The following is a 23,034-nucleotide window of genomic DNA, read 5'->3' on the forward strand; positions in this document are numbered from 1 at the left end:
AGTCTCCTAAATGGGACAGTGTCTCCTAATTGGGTCAAAAACAGCAGAAAAGAACCCTTAAATTACCCCGTAGAACAAGGAGCACGCACCTCTGGAAGAAAGCATTCTCTGCAGCAGTTAGGAGGCCCTTCAGGTATCCACCTTTGAAATGGTTAATTCTGCTACTGCAAGGGAGCTTCTTTGGTTTGAAGCAGAACCAGGGTTCTCCAGTGTAGAGATCTGTGAAGTTACACAGGGGCAGACTCCCGGGAAGACACACATTGCACTCTGTGGTTTCAGAAATTCTTCCTGAACGGAAGAGACTCTTGAAATAGACCCTATGTGGTTTCTCTTCCTGTAGGTGCTGAAGAACTCGGATCCCTTCCGTGGGGTGGACCAGAGATATGGACACTTTAACTTTGCCCGGCCAGAGCAAAGTAAAAAAGACCTTGTAAAACCCATTCTGGTAGTCTACCACTCTGCCCACAGCCCCCGCCTGCAGCTTAGGGGAGTGGATTCTGGCCTGCAGGTAGTCTCCACCATATTTCTTGGGCTTTCTCTGAAAATCCTGTACATGAACCAGCACTTCTAACTGGCTTCCCACCTTGAAGAAGGCTGCAGAGTTCAAGATAACAAAGTAGCTGGAAGAAGGGTCAGTGCTCTTCAGAAAGGGGACTGGACCCACATCAGGCACCTGCCACTGTAAGGCAGCCAGCAAGGAGTCCTCCTCCATGCGCTCCCGGCTGGACAGAGTCTGATGCTCATAGCCGCAGTAAGGATTCCGGCTAATTGCTGTCACCTGGGAGGAAACAAACTGTCCACTACTATCGATGAATGTGGCTGAAACAGTCTCATGGTCCAAGTACTAAAGAGAAAAACACAAAAACAGAAACCACAGACAGCTATGGTAAATTTCCTTCTATCAACCAAACGTACCTCTGCTTCTGTTTAACTTTAATAAAACTACTTGGGATGACATTGGTTCAAAAATCAGAGTTCACTACTTTTACAGGGCTATCTTTTTGTAACACAGTGAAATCAGGATGAGGAATAAAGTTTTAGAGAGATCTCCACCCTTCTGTGAATTCTACCTCCAGGAGCTCAATCAGGTCCCCACAGTCATTATCAGTGGAAAAAATCCTCTTGCTTCCAGCAGAAGAAGAAAAGGAACCATTTGGAAATACAACCGAGCATTCTGTTCTTAACAAGGTCTGCCTTCAAGATAAACTATTTTACTAGAGCCTAATCTATTGGGGTTTTATCAGCACCTAACCAAACTGGAGTAAGGGACATATCCAGCTCCAGCCCATTCTAAGCATCTATCCAACTTAAGGAGTGTAAGACAAGGAATGAGAAGCACTTCTGAAGTTCACAGCCCGGTAGCAAAGGCTCACTGGAGGACCGAGACTTACTCATAGGACTATAAAACACTTTACCTTCCCGACACCTCTCCATCTCACGACTAAGAGCTTATTTATCAGAGTTCCTTTTACCCAGTACATCACATTCAGCTTTCAACAAAAAGCTACAAGACATAATAAAAGGCAAAAAACATAGCTTGAAAACACAAACCAAACATCAGAACCAGACTCAGATATGGCAGGGTTGTTGGAACAATCAGACCAGTAATTTAAAACAACTATGATTAATATGCTAAGCCTCCTAAGGGAAAAAGCAGACAACATGAAAGAACAGATGGGCAATGTAAGGAGACGCAAATTCCAAGAAAGAATGAAAAAGAAATGCCAAGAATAGAGAACCCAGAAATGGACCCTCGACTCTATGGTCAACTAATATCAACAAAGCAGGAAAGAATATCCAATGGAAAAAAGATGGTCTCCGGGAGCCTGGGTGGCTCAGTAGGTTAAGCGCCTGCTTTCAGCTCAGGTCATGGTCCCGGGGTCCTGGAATCAAGCCCCACATCAGGCTCCCTGCTCAATGGGGAGCCTGCTTCTCCCTCTCCCTCTGCTGCACCCCCTGCTTGTACTCTCTCACACACGCTCTCTGTCAAATAAATAAATAAAATATTTTAAAAATTAAAAAAAAAAAAGAAAAATGTATCTTCAACAGATGGTGTTGGGAAAACTGGACAGCCACATGCAGAAGAATGAAACTGGACCATTCTCTTATGTCATACACTAGAATAACTTCAAAATGGATGAAAGACCTATATGTGAGACAGGAATCCATCAAAATCCTAGAGAAGAATACAAGCAGCAACCCCTTTGACCTCGGCCACAGGAACTCCTTGCTAGACACATCTTCAAAGGCAAGGGAAACAAAAGCAAAAGTGAACTACTGGGACTTCATCAAGACAAAAAGCTTTCGCACTGCAAAGGAAACAGTCAACAAAACCATAAAACAACCTACTGAATGGGAGAAGATATTTGCAGTGTCATCAGATAAAAAGAACTTATCAAACTCAACACCCAAAAAACAAATAATCCAGTCAAGAAATGGGGATAAGACATAAACAGACTTTCTCCAAAGAAGACATCCAAATGGACAACAGACACATGAAAAAATGCTCAACATCACTCAGCAACAGGGAAATTCAAATCAAAACCACAATGAGATATCAACTCACACCTGTCAGAATGGCTAAAATTAACAAGTCAGGAAAAGACAGATGTTGGCAAGGATGTGGAGGGAGGGGAACCCTCCTACACTGTTGGTGGGAATGCAAGCTGGTGCAGCCACTCTGGAAAACAGTATGGAGATTCCTCAAAAAGTTGAAAATAGAGCTACCCTACGACCCACCAATTGCACTACCAGGTATGTATCCAAAGGATACAAACATAGTGATTCAAGGGGCACTTGCACTCCAATGTTTATAGCCGAACTATGGAAAGAGCCCAGATGTCCATTGACAGATGAATGGATAAAGAAGATGTGGTATGTATATATAATGGAATATTACTCAGCCATAAAAAATGAAATCTTACCATTTCCAACACCGTGGATGGAACTAGAGGGTATTATGCTAAGCAAAATAAGTCAATCAGAGAAAGACAATTTTATGATTTCACTCATATGTGTAATTTAAGAAACAAAACAGAGGATTATAGAGAAAGGGAGGGAAAAATAAAGTAAGACAAAATCAGAGAGGGAGATAAACCATAAGAGACTTTTAACTATAGGAAACAAACTGAGGATTGCTGGAGGGGAGGTGGGTGGGTGGATGATATAACTGGGGGATGGATATTAAGGAGGGCACTTGATGTGATGAGCACTGAGTGTTATATGCAATTGATGAATCACTAAACTCTACCTCTGAAACTAATAACACACTATATGCTAATTACTTGAATTTAAATAAAATAAAATTTTAAAAGCCTACCAAAGGGGCATCTGGGTGGTTCAGTTGTTAAGCATCTGCCTTCAGCTCAGGTTATGATTCCAGGGTCCTGGGATCGAGCCCCGCATTGGGCTCCCTGCTCAGCAGGAAAACTGCTTCTCCCTCTGCCACTCCCCCTGCTTGTGTTCTCTCTTTCTCTCTCTCTCTCTCAAATAAATAAATAAAATCTTTGAAAAATAAAAAAATAAAAGCCTACCAAAAAAAGAAAAAAGGAAATGCCAGACAAAGCGGAGAGGATTTTTAGGGAGAGAAAACACTCTGTATGGTACTATAATGATGGACAGATATCATTATACATTTGTCTAAACCTACAGAATACACAACAGCAATACAGAACCCTAAGGTACACTATGGACCTTGGGTGATCATGGGATGTCAAGGCAGGTTTTTCCTTGATTAAAAAATGTACCATTCTGGTGAGTAATGATAATAATGGGAGAGGCTAAGCATGTAAAAGGGCAAAGAGTGTATGGGAAATCTCTGTAATCTTCCTATAGTGTAAGCTCTGACAGTTGCTTTTTCTTTTTTGTAATCCAAGTGCCTGAATTTTGACCTCAATTTTGATTGCCAAGGCACGCATTTCAAGAGGTATCCACTTTAAAGACAGCTATCTCAGAAAAACACAATGCTAGCCACAAGACTAGATAAAGAGCCTGGCCACCACCTCCTGCGATAAGCTCCTATGCTTTAGAGATCTTGGTAGATTCAGATAAGTGACCATTTCCTGTACTTTAAATTCCCACTCTTACATTTTAAATTCACCAATAAAGAGTGAACCTGTGAAACCCCAGGCCCCTGTCCTTAGATTCCCCCCCCCCCAAAACAGCAGAACCCCAGGCCCACACTCTCTCTTTCTCTAGCCATGAGCTCACTGTGTGGCCCCAGGTGTGCTGTATACCCTCCAGGACCTATGAATAATAAACTTGTTTTTCGAAGTTTCCTGCTTGCAGTCAATGGTAAGAACCACAAGAACCAGTCCAGCAACGAGAGGTAATTAAGAGGCTGAGACCAGGGCAAAACATTTCCTGTCAATTTTCCTTTAAGCCTACCAAAGACTCATTTTAGACCTAAAGACGCCTGCAGATTGAAAGTAAGGGGGTGGAGAAGCCTGCAAATAGATGTCGAAAGAAAGCCCAGTCCGAGTAGCAGTATTTATATTGGAAAAATTAGACTTTTTTGGTCTCATATCGTTTTAAGTAGGCTCCATGCCCAGCATGGAGCCCAATGTGAGGCTTGAACTCACAATCCTAAGATCAAGACCTGAGCTGAGATCAAGAGTTGGACACTAAACTGACTGAGGCACCCTAGCACCCCTGTTCTTGTATTGTTTTTCTCTGCTTTGGTATCAGGGTAATACTGGCCTCATGGAATGATTTTGAATGTGTTCCCTCTATTCCATTATTGGGAACATTTTTATAAAGATTGTCATTATTTTTTTTAATGTTTGGCAGAATTCACCAATGAAACCATGAGGTCTTAGACTTTTCTGTGCTGGGAGATTTTTGATTCCTAATTCAATTTTCATTCTTGTTATTGGTCTGAGAAGATCTTCTACCTCTTGGATTCAAGATTCATGATTCAATCTTGGTGACTTGTGTGTTTTTAGGAATTATCTGAGCTTTTTTCTAGGTTATCTAATTTATTAGTATATAATTGTTTACAGTAATCTGTTATCACACTATATATTTCTGTGGTTAACTGTTGTATTGTTTTCTCTTCCATTTCTCATTCTGGTTTTTTGAGTCTTCTTTTTTTCCTTAATGTAGTTAAAGCATTGCCAGTATTTTTTTTTTAAACTGGTCATTACTTTCAATGTTATGTTATTATTTATTCTGGTCTCTATTTGTTTCTGATTTTTCTTTTTTGTTTTCTTCTCTACTAAATTTCAGCTAACTCTTCTTTTTCTAGTTCCTCGTGGTGTAAAGTTATTTCAACTTTTTTCTTTTTTTTTAATTGTTTTGCTCTTTATTCCTTTTTTTTAAAGATATTATTTATTTATTTGACAGAGAAAGAGAGACCACATAAGCAGGGAGAGCAGCAGACTGAGGGAGAGGGAGCAGCAGGCTCTCCACTGAGCAGAGAGCCCAACATGGGGCTTGATCCGAGAACCCTTGGATCATGACCTGAGCCAAAGGTAGACACCTAACTGAACCACCCAGATGCCTCCTTTTTTTTAAGATTTTATTTATTTATTTGAGAGACAGAGAGCACAAGGTGGGGAGGGGCAGGAGGAGAAGCAGAGTCCCCGCTGAGCAGAGAGCACAACACAGGGCTCAATACTAGGACCCTGGGATCAGGACCTGAGCCGAAGTCAGATGCTTAACCGACTGAGCCACCCAGTGCCCCTCAACTTTTATTCTTAATACAAACACTTATAGCATAAGTTTCACTCTAACATCTGCTTTTTCTGCATCCCATAGGTTTTAGAATATTGCTTTTTCTTTTTCTTTTGTTTTGAGACATATTTAGATTTGCTATTTGCTTTCTTATTGGGCTAATTGCTTGTGCAGCACTGTGGTGCTTAATATTTACATATTAAATATTTAATATTTACCTTGTAGATTTTTCAGCTTTATTTTATTGTTGATCTTTAGTTTTGTACCACTGTGGTTGGAAAATATACTTGGCATGATTTCAGGCTTCTTAAATTTTAATATTTGTTATGTCTCCTTTTATGTGATTTAACCAGGGTATTCCTCTGACTGTACTTGAAGAAAATGTGTATTCTATTTTTCTTGTATGAAATGTTTTATATATATCTTTTATAACCATGTCTTCTGAAGTATGCTTCAAGTTCGTGCTGAGAAAAAAACTTTAACAGAAGGTACTGGTTTAAAATAAAGCATATCAGAAGGGAGGTGGGTGGGGATGGGTGAAATACATGAAAGAGATTAAGAGTACACTTAGGATGATGAGCTGAGTAATGATGTATAGAATTACTGAATCACTATATTGTATACCTGGAACTAATATATAACACTATATGTTAACTATACTGGAATTAAAATAAAAATTTGATAATAATAAATTTTGCTTTAAACATAAAACTTTTCTTAAAAAAATGTTTTTTTAGACCCAAGCCTAAGGCAGACACCCAACTGACTGAGCCACTCAGGCGCCCCTATTTCTTAAATTGATACTAGCCATTCCAAATGGTGTGAGGTGATATCTTACTGTGGTTTTGATGTGCATTTCCCTGATGAATAGTGATGCTGAGTATCTCTTAATGCGTCTGCTGGCCGTCTGAATGTCTTCTTTGGAAAAATGTCTATTCAGGTCTTCTGCCCATTTTAATTGGATTGGTTTTTTGGTATTTCTTTATATATATTTTGGATATGAACCCATTATCAGAGATATCATTTGCAAATATCTTCTCCCATTCAGTAGGTTGCCTTTTTGTTTTGTTCATGGTTCCTTTGTTGTGCAAAAATTTTTTATTTTTTTAATTTTTTTTTTTTTTTTGTATTTATTTGTCAGAGAGAAAGAGAGAGAGAGCACAAGCAGGGGAGAGCAGCAGGCAGAGGGAGAAGCAGGCTCCCTGCTGAGCAAGGAGCCCAACATGGGACTTGATCCCAGGGTCCTGGGATCATGAACTGAGCCAAAGGCAGACGCCCAACCGACTAAGCCACCCAGGTGAACTCCCAAATTTTTTATTTTGGTGTAGTCCCAATAGTTTACTTTTGCTTTTGCTTCCCTTGCTTTAGGAGATATCTGCATAAATATGTTGGTACGGTCAATGTTCAAGAGATTACTGTTTTCTTTTAGGAATTTTATGGTTTCAGGTCTCACATCTAAGTCTTTAATCCATTTTGAGTTTATTTTTGTGTATGGTTTAAGATAGTGGTCCAGTTTCACTCTTTTGCATGTAGCTGTCCAGTTTTCCCAACACCATTTATTGAAGAGACTTTTTTCCATTGTATATTCTTGCCTCTTTTGTCATAGATTAATTGACCCTATTGGCATGGGTGTATTTCTGGGCTCTCTATGCTGTTTCACTAATCTATGTGGGGTTTTATTGTTATAAAATTTGTTTCTTGTCTTCAGTTCCTGAAAACACTTCGGAGCTATAAAGGTGAAATAGATGTCTTTTTTTTTTTTAAGATTTTATTTATTTATTTAACAGAGAGAGAGAGAGAGAGAACACAAGCAGGGGGAGTGGCAGGCAGAAGCAGACTCCCCACTGAGCAGGGAGCCCAATGCAGGGCTCGATCCCAGGACCCTGAGATCATGACCTGAGCTAAAGGCAGACACTTAATGACTGAGCCACCCAGGCGCCCCTGAAATACGTGTCTTATTCAAAATAGGTGTCTTTTCACCACAACTGGGTTGATGTTAATGAGATGACTTTTGGAAAGCACCTAAGGATGGGGGCTGGTTGCCAGGAGAACCAACCATGATTAAAGGACTGAACCTTTCAGTCCCATCCCCTCACCTCTGGGAAGGGGAGAGTGGCTGGAAGTAGAATCAACTGCCAATGGCTAATGACTTAATCAATCATACCTGTAGAATGAAACCTCCATAAAAACCCAACAGGATGAGTTCTGGAGAGCTTCCAGGACGGTGAACCCATGGAGACTCAGGGAGAGTGGCGCACACAAAGAGCATGGGAGTTCCATGCCCTTGCCACACAGCTTGCCCTATGCATCTCTTCCATCTGGTTGTTCTTGAGTTATATCCTTTTATAAACCAGTAATCTAGTAAGTAAAATGTATCTCTGAGTTCCGTTAAACCACACTAACTAATTAGTTAAATCCAAGGTGGGGGTCATTGGAACCTCCAATCTATACGTAGCAGGTAAGAAGCACAAGTGACAACCCAAACTTACAAATGGCATCTGGGGGGGGGGGGACAGTAGAACTGAGCCCTTAATGTATGGGATACAATGCAATTTCCAGATAGATAGTGTCAGAATTGTGTTGATTTGTAGAATACCCTGCTGATGCCCAAGAATTGCCTTGTGGTATGGAAAAATCCCCCACATACACACTGGAAATTGTGTGCAGAACCTTTTTAGTACTTAACCCGGGAAACATCCAACATTATATCATGAGTTAAACTGCAAGGGGGAAAAAACAATAACAACAACAAAGCAAAGCCAAAAATTATTCTCCTTAAAAGCTAGTATTACCTGTTACAAACCACTTGAACAAATGCCTCAAGCTCCCCACGTATGCCAAAACACTTCATAATCTTACACAGGTAAAAATAATCCCACACAAGGTAAAAATAACCCCCAAATAAAGAATTTTTAGTGATCATCTTAGAATCTGTATTTTTTCCCTTTCTTCTTTTATTATGTTAGTCACCATACAGTACTTCATTAGTTTTTGATGTAGTGTTCCATGACTCATTGTTTGCATGTAACACCCAGTGCTCACTGCAATATGTGCCCTCCTTAATATCCTTTCATTTTCATTTTACACTTACTTACAGACATTTTCAATGGAAAGGATTTCATTAGGAGCCTTCATTTTAAAGGAGAACACGGTATTATTTGTTAATTTAAAAAGGTAAGAGATGGGGGCGCCTGGGTGGCTCAGTCGGTTAAGTATCTGCCTTCAGCTCAGGTCATGATCCTGGATTCCTAGGAAAGACCCCTGCACCCCTGCGTCAGGCTCCCTGCTCAGCAGGAAGTCTGCTTCTCCCTCTGCCCCCCACCCTGTTCGTGCTCTCTCTCTTTCTCAAATAAAATCTTAAAAAAAAAAAAAAACCATAATAGAGAAAGCAAAAATGACTGAAAATTTCGTCTTAGCAGAATTAACATCAGCATACAACAGCCTAAGACATTCCTCCTTTTTTGTCCCCCTTTCAACAACTAATCAGGCATCCGTCCATAAACAAAAGTGCCTTTATGGGAGTTGTGGGAAACAGCACCATATGCCAAGGGACCTAGGAGTCTCGCCCACACGTACATCTGGTAACAGGCAGACAGACTTAACACAGGCTGCGGAAGAGCCAGTGAACCTGCCCCAACCCCTCATGGCCACAGTCAGGGAAAACATGAAGAGTGCTGACCTGGGCAGATCCCAGTGAATGAAAAAGAATTTGCGGAAATCCAGCCTTCCCTAGAGGAGGAGATTCCAGCATGCCACTGGTGATGCACTAGAGCAGTTAACAGAAACTCCGCCGGTGCTGTCCCTCCCCCAACACAACACAGTGCAGATGAACTATCTGGTACCATCCTCTCCCAAGAGGGAAAAGGACAGTGGTGAGTTAATGCTCAGCTATCTGCTGAGGGAGATGCTGGTAGAGAAACCCATTTCTCTCCAGCAGCACCCAGAGTACTAAGGCTAGACCTCCATGACTGGTGGGAGGGAGGAGATCAGGAAAAAGGCAAATGAGAATATAACTGCATTGAAGGGATGCAGTTCTGCTGACTGCACTCAGAACTTTAGCAAGAAGTTGATCCATAAGCCTGACAATCTCCCCACCGAGCCCATGAGCACCCCAACACCCTGAGTACTAAATTCACACCTCCTCCAACTCTGCAACTAGCTCCTCGCATACACTTCTAAGTGAGGTGGCAAGTGTAAGTCTGACAAATGAGTCTATCAGAAGAATAGACTAATATCTATCAGCAAAGAAGAAACCAGAAACTTGAGTTATAGTGCCACTTTCTAGAAAACAAAAGAAGTTAACAGCAGTTAGCCTGGTGGTTTATAAGACTCAGAGAAGAGATAAAAACTTAAGAATTGTGTCACATGAAGAAACAAAAATGTGGAGAAGATGTATCCACATAAGGAGGAGAAAACCCCAGATACTACAGGACCAACAGTTTACCCCATCTGAAAGTAACTAGTATAGATTTGAGGAAGTATCTGCTACCTTAAAGGCAAAAGCAGCAATGCAAATCTACAAGAACATGAAAAATCAAGGAAATACATCATCCCCAAAAGATAACAATAATCTTCCAATAACCTAACTCAAACACACAGAATGTAACAAGCCATCTGATAAAGAATTCAAAATAGCTGGTTACGGGAACTCGACAAACTAAGAAAACACAGACAATTCAATGAAGTACATCAACAAAATGAGAAATCTACAGAGAGAGAGAAATCATAAAAAAGAAGCAAACAAATTCAATGAATGCAATGAAAAATGTCATAGAGAACATCTACAAGAGAGTAGATTAAATGGAAGACATAATAAGTGAGCTGGAAAACTGAAACTTTGAAATAACCCAGTCAGAAACAAACAAAGAAAGGGGCGCATGGGTGGCTCAGTCGTTAAGCGTCTGCCTTTGGCTCAGGGCGTTATGGGATCGAGCCCCACGTCAGGCTCTTCCGCTGGGAGCCTGCTTCTTCCTCTCCCACTCCCCCTGCTTGTGTTCCCTCTCTCGCTGGCTGTCTCTATCTCTGTCAAATAAATAAATAAATAAACTTTAAAAAAAAAAAGAAAGAAAGAAAGAACAAAGAAAAAAGATGAAAAAGAACACAGAAAGCCTACATGATCTATAGGATGAAAATAAATGTACAAATATTAGAATAATCAGGATTGGGGAAAGAGCAGAGAGTAAAAAGACGACCTCTTTTATTTGAAGTTTATTTAAAAAGATAATAGCTGCCAACTTTCCAAACCTGGGGATATAATTGGATGACCAAGTTCACAAAGCTCATAGATCACCCAATTATCTCAATGCAAAAAGACCTTCTCCAAGACACAATATAAGGACAGTGTCAAAAACAAACACAGAGAATCCTAAAAGCAGCCAGAAAAAAAATACAGTAATCTGAAAGGAACACCCATTTGGCGATCAGGTTTCTCAGCAGAGACTCTGGGCCAGGACAAGTGTAATGACATATTCAAAGTGTTGAAAGAAAAGAAGTGGTGACCAAAAATACTGCATCTGGCAAAGTTAGCTTTCAGATATGAAGGAGAAACAAAGACTGTTTCAGAAAAACAAAAGCTGAGAAAGTGCATCACCACTAGATCTGCCTTGCAAGAACACTGAAAAGAGTTCTTCAAGCTGAAATGAAGGCACTAATCGGTGACACGAGAACATATGAAAGTATACACACAACGGTAAAGAGAAATACAGTCAGATTTAGAAAACTATAATTCTAGGCTCAGTCAGTTGGGCTTCTGCCTTCGGCTCAGGTCATGATTCCAAGGTCCTGGGATCAAGACCCACATCACGCTCCCTGCTCAGCGGGGAGTCTGCTCCCTCTGCGCCTCCCTCCTGCTTGTGTGTGTTCTCTCTCTCTTTCTCTGACAAATAAATAAATAAATAAAATCTTTAAAAAAAATTATAATTCTATAATAGAATAGTGTGTTAACCACCTAATTACAGCATAGAGGTTAAACAGAAAAGCATTAAAAGTAACTATAGCTACTATAATTTAATGAATACACAGTATAAAAAGAGGTAAATTGTGACATCAAAAATATAAAAGGGACAGGGGCACCTGGGTGGCTCAGTCAGTTGGGCGTCTGCCTTCAGCTCGGATCATGATCCCAGGATCCTGGGATCAAGCCCCACATCGGGCTCCCTGCTCAGCGGGGAGCCAGCTTCTCCCTCCCCCTGCCTGCCACTCCCCCTGCTTGTGCTCTCTTTCTGGCAAATAAATAAATAAAATCTTTAAAAGTACACATATATACATATATATGTGTCTGTGTGTATGTGTGTGTATATAAATATATTTGTATATATTTGGGATCGGGTCCATGAGGAGCCTGCTTCTTCCTCTGCCTCTGTCTCTCTCTCTGTCTCTCATGAATAAATAAAATCTTTAAAATATATAAAAAGGGTGGAGCTTTGTATGCTACTGAAGTTAAGTTGTTATAGGGTTAAAATGGACAGCATTATCTATGAGATATTTTACATAAGTCCCATGGTAACCACAATGCAAAAACAGAATAGATTCACAAGAGAAAGAAAGGAGGGGTGCCTGGGTGGCTCAGTCATTAATGTCTGCCTTTGGCTCAGGGCGTGATCCCAGCGTTCTGGGATCGAGCCCCACATCAGGCTCCACCGCTGGGAGCCTGCTTCTTCCTCTCCCACTCCCCCTGCTTGTGTTCCCTCTCTCGCTGGCTGTCTCTGTGAAATAAATAAAAATCTTTAAAAAAAAAGAGAGAAAGAAAGGAAAAACAGAGCATACCACCATGGAAAAACACCACTTTACAAAAGAAGGTAGAAACAGAGGGGAAAAAAAAAACTATGAAAATACAAAACAATCAGAAAGCAATGAATAAGATGGCATTATTAAGTCCTTACATATCAATAAATACTCTAAATGTAAGTGGATTGAATTCACCAAGCAAAAGGCAAATAGTAGCTGAATGGATTTAAAAAAAAAAAAAAAAGACCCAACTATAGGTGGCCTAAAGATACTTCAGATTTAAGGATACACATAGGCTGAAAACAAAGAGCTGACAAATGATATCCCATACAAGTAGAAACCAAAAGAAAGAGAGGGTGGCTATAGTTATATGAGACAAAATAAACTTTAAGCCAAGAACAGTAACAAGAGACAAAAAAGGTCATTATAGAATGATAAAGTGATCAATTCATCAAGAGAATATAACAATCGTAAACATATACCAACCCAAACAACAGAACACGTAAATATATTTATATATATATATATATATATATATATATATATACACACATATACATACATACACACACACTAAGTACTAATAGAACTGAAGGGAGAAATAGACAACAATAAAAGAATAGTAGGGGACTTCAATACTCCACTGTCAGCAACGGACAGATCATCCAGACAGAAAATCAACAAGGAAACACTGCATTTGAACCATTTACATTAGATCAAATGGACCTAACAGACATTTATAAAGCAATCCCTATCAAAATTCCAATGGCATTTTTAGTAAAAGAAAAAACAAAATTTGTACCGAACCATAAAAGACCCCAAATAACCACAGCAATCCTAAGAAACAAGAACAAAACGGAAGATATCATACTTCCTGGTTTCAAACTACACTACAAAGCTGTAGTAATCAAAACAGTATGGTACTGGCATAAATACAGAATAGAATTAAGACCCTGAAATAAAGCCCCACATATACGATCAACTAATATTTTAAGTAATCTTTATGCCCAATGTGGGGCTCAAACTCATGACCCCAAGATCAAGAGTCATAAGCTCTACCAACTGAGCCAGCCAGGCACCCCTAAGATCAACTGATAGTTGACAAGGGAGACACAAATACTTGATGGGGAATGCAGAGTCTCTTCAACAAATGGTGTTGGAAAAACTGGACAACAAGAAGACAAATGACTAGACCCATTTCTTATACCACTCAAAATGGATTAAAGACTAAAAGATCTGATATTATAAAATCCTATGGTGATAATCATATTGCAATATATAAATATCAAATCAATATGTTGCACACCTTAAACCTACATGTTATATGTCAATTGTATCTCAACGGAAAGAAAGAAAAGAAAATTTTCCCTTATCTACTGATTACCTATTAGGAAATATTTCATCCTTCTTCTCTTTTTTAGTTGTTATAACGATAAACAAACTGTTAAGGACCAAACCATGCATGCTCACAATGCACCCCCTTCTCCTTCCTACCCTTTTCCTCTCTTCCTCTCCTACTCTTACTCTTGTTCCACTGGTAGCCATCCCAGCTAATCAAAACCAGCCAATTTCAGGATACAAAATCGATACACAGAAATCCTTTGCATTTCTATACACTAACAATGAAGCAGCAGAAAGAGAAATTAAGAAAACAATCCCATTTACAATTGTATCAAAAATCATAAAATACTTAGGAATAAACTTAACCAAGTAGGTGAAAGACCTGTACTCTGACACTACAAAACACGGGGGTGCCTGGGTGCTTCAGTCATTAAGCATCTGCCTTAGGCTTAGGGCATGATCCCGGAGTCCTGGGATGGAGCCCCGCATCGGGCCCCCTGCTCTGCTGGGAGCCTGCTTCTTCCTCTCCCACTCCCCCTGCTTGTGTTCCCTCTCTCGCTGGCTGTCTCTCTCTCTGTCAAATAAATAAATAAAATCTTCAAAAAAAATAAATAAATAGAACAAAAACTATAAAACACAATGAAAGAAATTGAAAATGACCAACACATGGAAAGATATTCCACGCTCATGGATTAGGAGAACAAATATTGTTAAAATGTCTGTATTACCCAAAGCAATCCACAAATTTAATGTCATCCTTATCAAAATACCAATAGCATTTTTCATAAAACTAGAATAAATAATCCTAAAATTTCTATGGAACCATAAAAGACCCCAAATAGCCAAAGCAATCTTGAAAAAGAAGAACAAAACTGGAGGTATCGCAGGACACCTGGGTGGCTTAGTCAGTTAAGTGTCTGCTTTTGGCTCAGGTCATGACCCCAGGGCCCTGGGATCGAGCCCCATGACATCAAGCTCCCTGATCAGTGGGCAGTCTGCCTCTTCCTCTCCCTCTGCACCCCCCTCACCCCCTCTCGTTCTCTCTTTCACCTCTGTCAGATAAATAGATTTAAAAAAAAAACTGGAGGTACAATTCCAGATTTCAAGATATACCACAAACTATAGTAATCAGAACAGTATGGTACTAGCACAAAAATAGACACAAAGATCAAAAGAACAGAATAAAGAGCCCAGAAATAAACCCATGATTATTTGGTCAATTAATCTTTGACAAAGGAGGCAAGAATATGCAATGGGAAAAAGATAGTCTCTTCAACAAATGGTGTTGGGAAAACTGGACAGTTACATGTAAAAGAATTAAAATGGACCACTTTCTTATACCATACACAAAAATAAATTCAAAACGGATTAAAGATCTAAATAGGAAACCTGAAACCATTAAAAAAAAACCCTAGAAGAGAGCACAGGCAGTAATTTCTCTGACATTGGCCACAGCAATATTCTTCTAGATATATTTCCTGAGGAAAGGGAAACAAAAGCAAAAATAAACTATTAGGACTACATTAAAATAAAAAGCTTAATACAAAGCAAAGGAAACAATCGATGCAACAAAAGACAAACTGCGGAATGGGAGAAGATATTTGCAAATGATATATCCAATAAAGGGTTACTATCCAAAATATATAAAGAACTGACAGAACTCAACACCAAAAAAACAAATAATCCCATTAAAAATGGGCAGAAGACCTGAACAGACATTTCTCCAAAGACATTCAGATGGCCAGCAGACACATGAAAAGATGCTCAATATCACACTCATCACTGGGGAAATGCAAATCAAAACCAAAATGAGATATCTCCTCAAACCTGTTAGAATGGCTAAAATCAACAACATAAGAAACAACAACTGATGGCAAGGTTGTGGAGAAAAAGGAACCCTTATGCACTGTTGGTGGGAATGCAAACTGGTGCAGCCGCTGTGGAAAACAGTATGGAGGTTTCCTCAAAAAGTTAAAAATAGAATTACCATATGATCCACTGATAATGGGTATTTACCCAAAGAAAATGAAAACACTAATTCAAAAAGCTATATATGCCCCCCTCTGTTTACTGCAGCATTATTTACAAGAGCCAAGATGTGGAAGCAACCCCAGTATCCATCCATAGATGAATGGACAAAGAATATGTGATACATATATACAATGAAATATCACTCAGCCATAAAAAGAATGAAATCTTGCCATTTGCAACAAGACGGATGAACCTAGAGAGTATAATGCTAAGTGAAATTAGTCAAAGACATAACACCATATTTTCACTCATATGTGAAATGGAAGGGAGGAAGGAAGGAAGGGAGGGAGGGAGGGAGGGAGGGAGGGAGGGAGGAAGGAAGGAAGGAAGGAAGGAAGGAAGGAAGGAAGGAAGGAAGGAAGGAAGAAAGAAAAAGAAAGAAAGAAAGCGAAAGAAAGAAAGAAAGAAAAGAAAGGAAGGAAGGAAGGAAGAAACAGACAAACCAAAAAAAAAAAAACAGACTTTTAAATATAGTGGACAAACTGGTGGTTACCAGAAGAGAGCTGGTAGGAGGATGGATGAAATAGGTGAAGAGGATTAAGAGTACACATACTGGGATGAGCACTGAATAAAATATAGAATTGGTGAACCACTGTATTGTTCACTTGAAATTAATATAACACAGTCTGTTACTTACACTGGAATTAAGGAAAAAAAAAAAAAGACCAGCCGATTGCCTACGCAGCCCAATCCAAAAATCACCAGATACTTGGTGCTAAGCCAAATGAATTTTATTCACAAATGAAAAAGAATGCAAAAAGATCAATTTGCTTAAATTTTCCTAAATGACAACTCTATCCTGGGCCAGTGATAAGGACAACTCCAGGGTCTGCCACCTTTTTAGATTCAAAGCCAAGAGGAAACACCAATGGTCACTCTTGGAGCCACTGTCAGCGGTGGTCTGGAGTGAACCTTACATTCCACATCTGTTTCACTCTTTGCCTACTGAAAAACAGCACTGCTGTTTGCTGACCGGTCAGCTCAGGGGTGGACCTGACTAATCAAGGGATAATCCCAAGTGGACATGGGACCCAATTCTACCCTATGAAAATCCAGAAGAGATTGCTAGAAGTTTCTGGTGGATGTATGCAGTCAAATCCAGATCCTGCCAGTGCTCTAGTAACGCTATCTGAATTTTACTTGCAAATGGAAAAATGCAAGTAATCTCTTCAGAGAGTTATGAGAGAACAAACTATCTCTTAAGCTCAACATGAACAAGGATACAGCCACCTATTGCTATGACAGCATCCTAAAATCCAAGGATGAAAGAGTACGCCATGCATAAAAGCTAACACAAAGGAAGGAGGGCAGAGATAAGAGACTTAGAAAGAAACAGAGTCTCAACTGTGCCCAACTTACCTCCTGGCTCTACTGTCTATAAATGAGTAATATTCCTTAATATTAAAGCCAGCCAGAATCAGGTTTATTTTACTTGCAGCAAAAAGCCCTAACAGACTGGTACTATTTTTATAATCAGAAAAACTTATATACTTAAAATATCAATGAGTAAGGGGGAAAAAAACAGGCCATGCTCAATGAGAGCTTATCAGAGAAATACTAATAATCCCTTCTACAACTTTTGCTGGACATTGCTACATACATCTCCTTCTCATATTTTTAATTAAATTTTTTATTTTTAATTTTTAATTAAAATTGAGTCTGTACTTTTCAAAAAATGCTCAGATACTCTGATCACAAGAAAAGCATAGTCAGGATCAGAAGCATAGGATGGAAAGGGGATTAAGGATGGCAGACTGCCAAACTTCAGAGCCTTTCCTGCTCCCCATCCCCCACCCTAAGCTTCTTCATTAATTATCATCACAGTAATGAATTGAACAGTTTAAAAGTCATGGCAATATTCTCATCTTGGACAAGATGACCTCTTTAGACAGGGAAAATGTTTTACTGCACTCTACCAAAAGACCTATGTATTATTTTCAATGTCAGAATTGTCTTAATCGTTTATCACTGCCATCTCCCCTCTCCCTTGGTGCTGAATGTGTGTTGGTGCAGATAATTAGAGCTATTAGTTGGCATTCAGTCCAGAAGCTTTCAAGAACTAAAGCAGGACTATTAGGGGAATTTTCTCACATTCCTTCCTGACTGTAACAACATGAATGATATGGGAATCTGGCCTACCCTCTCAAATCTCTCTTTCTCCCTTTTCCTACCTTCTCACTGAACCTAGACCCACACAAGTTTCTTTCTTCTATGTGTATACCCAGGCTGCTTAATGTGGTAAAACACACACACACACACACACAAACACACACACACACACACACACACACAAAACCAAGGAAGATGAGTTCCACACACACCTATGGTCTTGAAAGTTATTGCCCCTCTGTCGTCGTACAGGGTCAGCTCCATCTCCAAACCCTGTTCTTCCAAGCCCCTCCACACAAACCTCCCGTACGGCCCCCTCCCTCCACCTTCCACCTGCTCTACAGGCCAGAACTGCTTCAGTGTCCCAGCCTCCAACCGCAAAGGTATCTGCATTCCAACCACCACGATATTTTTCCTTCTTAGGTCAGAGGAAGGAGCACGGCCACTCCCACATAATTAATACTAAAATGATAACAAGAACACCACAATGTACCATGTCTCTCATCCTACATAAAGTTTTATGCTCCATTTGTGCTCTAGATCGCATTATCTCCTCTCCTTGGTCCATTAATCCTTCTCCTCTCCAGCTTCTCGATTATCATTTTCCCCTCAAATTCAAATCCCTCAGACTTCCACTTCTAGCCAAGATAAACAGTGAGATTTACCCTTCCACCTGAAACAACTTCTTTTAAAAAGGCCAAAATATATGAAACAATGATTTCCAGACCCTGGACATTAGACACAAAGGACAATGACGCCCGAAAGACGGGAAATACAGGTGATCCTTTGCTTACAGCCTTGAAAGCGTTTCCAGGCTGCAGCGTAGGGAGGGGATCCCGGGTGGAGGCCAGTCCAACCACTCAAGTTGAAGAGATGTGGCCAAGTCTTAAAAGACCGAAGTGAATCCACAGGACAGAGTGGCAGGAGGAGAGGTGCAGACAGAGAGAACTCAGGGGACCTGCAGAGGGTCCTGCTCGAGTACTCAGTAGAGTACTGGAGGGCCCAAGTGCATGATGAAACTACGGAGGCTGAAGGAAAAACCTGAAAGCATGAAAGACAACAATAATCAGAGCTTCCAGAGGGCCGCAAGGCCTGGCGACACAGACATTCCATCTATAGCAAAAGCCATTACGCAGAGAAACACCGTAATTAAGTTGGATCTGTAACCGAAGAAGTACCACAGGCGAACAAAAGTAAAAGGGCAGCATCATTTTATCTAAAATTACTCCATAAATTTTGGTGACTTATGAATGGCAGGGCGGGGGAGAGGAGCATACTACTAAGTTCCTTCCTAGTGCCAGGCACTTGAGAGGGTTCAGTAAGACACAGTCCCTGCCCTTGTGTGCCATTCCATAGTCTTCAGGACAGATTCATCAACTCCCTCCTCTGAGGTACTCCGTCAGGTTTTGACCAGCAGTCAGCTAAAAGGTCCCCTCCTTGAAAAAGCTTTCCTTCATCCCTCTAATGACTATGGAGTAGCCCACTTTCCTTTCTTTACAGTACTCTTCACAATTTCTAAGTATCACTTATTATTACTATGTGATTATGATTTATTGTTTTCTCCTATGCACATTTAGAATATTAACTTCGTAAGCGAAGAAATCATGTCTGTCATCCTCACCACTGTACCCTCTGTGACCGGCAAGGTATACAACCACTGAAGGTACTCAAACACTTAGTGAATAAATGAAAACAAGAGCTATGACCAGGGTAAGTTTTCTGATGGTCAGCATTTCCTAGGCTAGTCAGCCCCAAATCCTTAGATTTGGTTCCCTGAGTGATGAAGGAGCATATGAAGTACTCACCTCTACCTGAGTAACATTGACGACCAGCACCACCACCATCAACACTGCAAGCAGACAGCAGAAGAGCCGTAGTTTGAAGAAGTTGATCCACATTGTCTGGCTGTGTCTTGATCACCCATGGCCGATGCCATGCTACCTTCACTCCTCAAAACTCCATGTCTTTGTTCTTCCGATCTGCAGATGAGCTTTTTGTTTAATTTGTTTCTTTTCTACTAGTATCGTTAAGCGTTGTTTTTATGGAGAGGCTGGGGTTGATTTAAGAAGCACATTTTTCTTCAAACGACTCCTTCAAAGAGAGAAGATGAGAATACAGATCACCAACTGCAATGGCCTCGTGTGTGGTAAGAGGAAAATGCCACACTTCCTCTTCCTTAACCCTCTCAAAGGCCCAAAGTCATGAGGGGAAACAAAGAGGCAGAGCACAGTAAGATCTGTTATATACCCCATTTGCTCAAACACAACCCCATACTTCCATATATATACAGTGATACTTGACCTGCAAATTTTAGGTTTTAACTTTGAAGAATGCAAAGAAGAATGTTTCAAACCCTTAGGATCAGAAAATTAAAGTTACTGTTAAATTTCTAGAGGTCTAAGTAAATAAAATCACTCCCCTTCCCTTACAGTTCAAGTTTTATAACACTCCTAAAGTAATTACATTTGACGAGCATTAAGAGGAAACGTGATTTTATGCAGAGTTCTGGGACACTGTGCAAACCATCCCGACCTCCTCTAGAAAACAAGGAGTGCGGCCCCCCTGCACAGCCGAAGACATGAAACACCCTTTGGATGTCCAGCTGCCCCACCACATATGTAGAACGGATGATGCTCCCTCAGCTGAGGAACAGGGCACAGGAGGGAAGACACTAGCTGTGAAGATATAGGAAAGAAAAGCTAAGCCTGAGGATTAAGAGGAGACCCAAATCCTTCATCCTAACTGCTAAAGGCAGAGGACTTCAGAGCCTGCCGCTCCTAACTGTTCTCCCACATAATGAATTCCAAATGTTCTCCCCAGTTGTTATTTTGGTATAGGTATTTTGTTCCTAGCTAGGCTTTCCATGGAGGGCAGCGTGGGGAAGGTGAAAGGGTGCATAACTATGGCGCAGAGGATCTCTGAATACCTCAGCTGCACCAGCACTCCCTGCAGCTTTGTACTGGACCTGGCAAGCTGCGCTACTCCCTCACTCTTCCACTCCACCTGTCTAATCCATTCCCATGCCACAAGGACCACGACAACTCCTCCTCACCTCTGCTTCATAAAGGAGGCACAGCTAAGCTATTCTAACTTGCTCTCCATCCTCAGAATTCCCACAGCACTTTCTTCTCACTTCACTTCTCAGCGTTTTCACTCCTCTGTATTTGTATGTATTTCCTGTCCCTCCAACTAGACTATACCAATTATGATTTAAAAAACAATAATAATAAACCAGAAACCAGGGGCGCCTGGGTGGCTCAGCTGGTTAAGCATCCAACTCTTGGTTTTGGCTCAGGTGGTGATCTCAGGATCACGAGTAGGGCTCCATGCTCAGCATAGAGTCTGCTCGTCCCTCTCCCTCTGCTCTTCCCCTCACTTGCAAGCTCTCTCAAATAAATAAAATCTTTAAAACAAAAAAACAAAAACAAAAAAAAACAAAAAAAAACAGGGGGTGCTTGGGTGGCTCAGTCAGTTAAGTGTCTGCCTTCGCCTCAGGTCATGATCCCAGGGTCCTGGGATCGAGCCCCATGTCAGGCTCCCTGCTCAGTAGGGAGCCTGCTGTTCCCCCTGCTTGTGCTCTCTCTCCCTCTCTCTCTGTCAAATAAATAAATAAAATCTTTAAAAACAAAACAAACCACAGAAACCATGTACCAGAAAAAAAGCAACTTAGTAATAACAATGTATCATACTTCTTTGATTCCTTCACAGTACCTCCCCCCTACATGATATATGTTATCCAACAATCCACAAAACACAAAATTATGGAGGCCTACTCTGTACTACACAGTGTACTAAGTGCCAGAAATTCCCATGGAAAGGCTTACACTTATATTAGGCAAGGGACAGTTCCTCTACTAATTTAAACAGGAAAAGTTATTCCTCTACTACAGGCCATCTCTACAGGGATATCAAGCACTGTGAAAGACTGCACATAACCATTTGAGGACCCCTCAACACCGCCCCTCTCTAACACCCAAGCACCCACTTAACCCAAAGTGCCTGGAAATTCTGGGAAGGAGTGGCTGTGAACTAGAAGAAATAACTCTATCATCAGGGTCCAACTGCTCCCCTGTAGAAACCCTTCTCAAGGAGTTAGCCAAAAAAATCATAGGCTTCCCTCATGCCCAGAGAGGGAGAAGACCAAAAATGATACTCCACAGAGTTTCAGCAGCACCCCTGTAAGCACGGTCTGTGTAAAACGCCAGCAGCTTCTAGAAGGTCAGTGTTATTCAGAGCCAGGTGGCAGCAGCACAGCAGCGGTCAAGGGCGCAGAAGGATGGCAAGGGCAGCAGACTCCTGAGCTACAGGGACTATAGGGATATAGGCAGCCATGCAAATATGCAAGAAGCCCCTCACAGCCAAGGACTTCTACAGAAAATCATGACTGCAGAGGCATGTCAAGAAAAGACCTGACTTCCTGTGAGGAGCAAGTAGAGCCCCGAGATTTGAGAGACCCATTTGTACATCTAAGTAGATGTGGCCTGAGGAGCACTTAGACAGACCTCCCTTTGAAAAAACATATATTAAAGTGTTGATAGTTGTCACCTCTGCGCAGTTCTTTTCTCCTTCATTTTTATCTTCGTGTCCTAATTTTTCACCAGGAAATAAAAATTACAAATATAAAGAAAAAAGCAGGTTTCTAAAAGCAGTTACTAAAGATAAGCCATAAGGAGAAACAGAGAATGAAACCAAATACAGGAAAACAATTCAGTTTAAAAAGAAAAATTTCAAAGTGAAAGAAGAAATCTCTAACCATTCTCTACTGTTTTCCTACAAATATAAAGCCTAGGCATTACAACAAGAAAGTTATTTGCAAAGACAGCACGACAATAGCATTCGGTATCTCAAACTGCCTTAGAATTCAGTAAAAACAAAAATGCTAGCTGGGAATGACTCTAAGAAAAAGTTTCCTAGACCAACCAAAAATAAAAATATGTTACTGAATGTTACTCACCTTTTTTTTTTTTAATTTCCAGTTCCCAAGAAGAGATGCTTATTAGAACTAAGATATTAGAGCTTACATCTAACTTTCCTTCCAGTGTAAAGTCCTGAATTCAAGCAGTCATGACAGTGCTTATTCTCTTCTTGCCACATTCAAAGCACGGGTTGATGTTTTCTCACTTTTATACCATTCTTCCTGCTGCAACAGGGATA

General features: G+C 40.5%; 1 protein-coding gene across 5 annotated transcripts in view; it reads right to left on the reverse strand.

Annotated features, from left to right (window-relative positions):
* Positions 1 to 23,034, reverse strand: part of NXPE3 (neurexophilin and PC-esterase domain family member 3) — a 45,897-nt gene that overhangs the window by 19,257 nt on the left and 3,606 nt on the right. For 4 of the 5 annotated variants that reach the window (XM_045785305.2, XM_045785307.2, XM_045785304.2 and 1 more), the window contains 3 exons: positions 22,835 to 23,020; positions 19,686 to 19,971; positions 90 to 844 (listed from right to left, as the gene is read on the reverse strand). In XM_045785305.2, the coding sequence (XP_045641261.1) occupies positions 90 to 844; positions 19,686 to 19,778 (848 nt within the window). In that variant the 5' untranslated portion in view covers positions 19,779 to 19,971; positions 22,835 to 23,020. Of the gene's footprint in view, positions 1 to 89; positions 845 to 18,674; positions 18,922 to 19,685; positions 19,972 to 22,834; positions 23,021 to 23,034 lie in introns of all 5 variants that reach the window. The other variant, XM_087861656.1, reaches the window with a different exon arrangement.

The sequence above is a fragment of the Ursus americanus genome, chromosome 4 (assembly GCF_024610735.1).
Source record: "Ursus americanus isolate L20-20 chromosome 4, mUrsAme1.1.p, whole genome shotgun sequence".
In the NCBI taxonomy this organism is placed as follows: Eukaryota; Metazoa; Chordata; class Mammalia; order Carnivora; family Ursidae; genus Ursus; species Ursus americanus.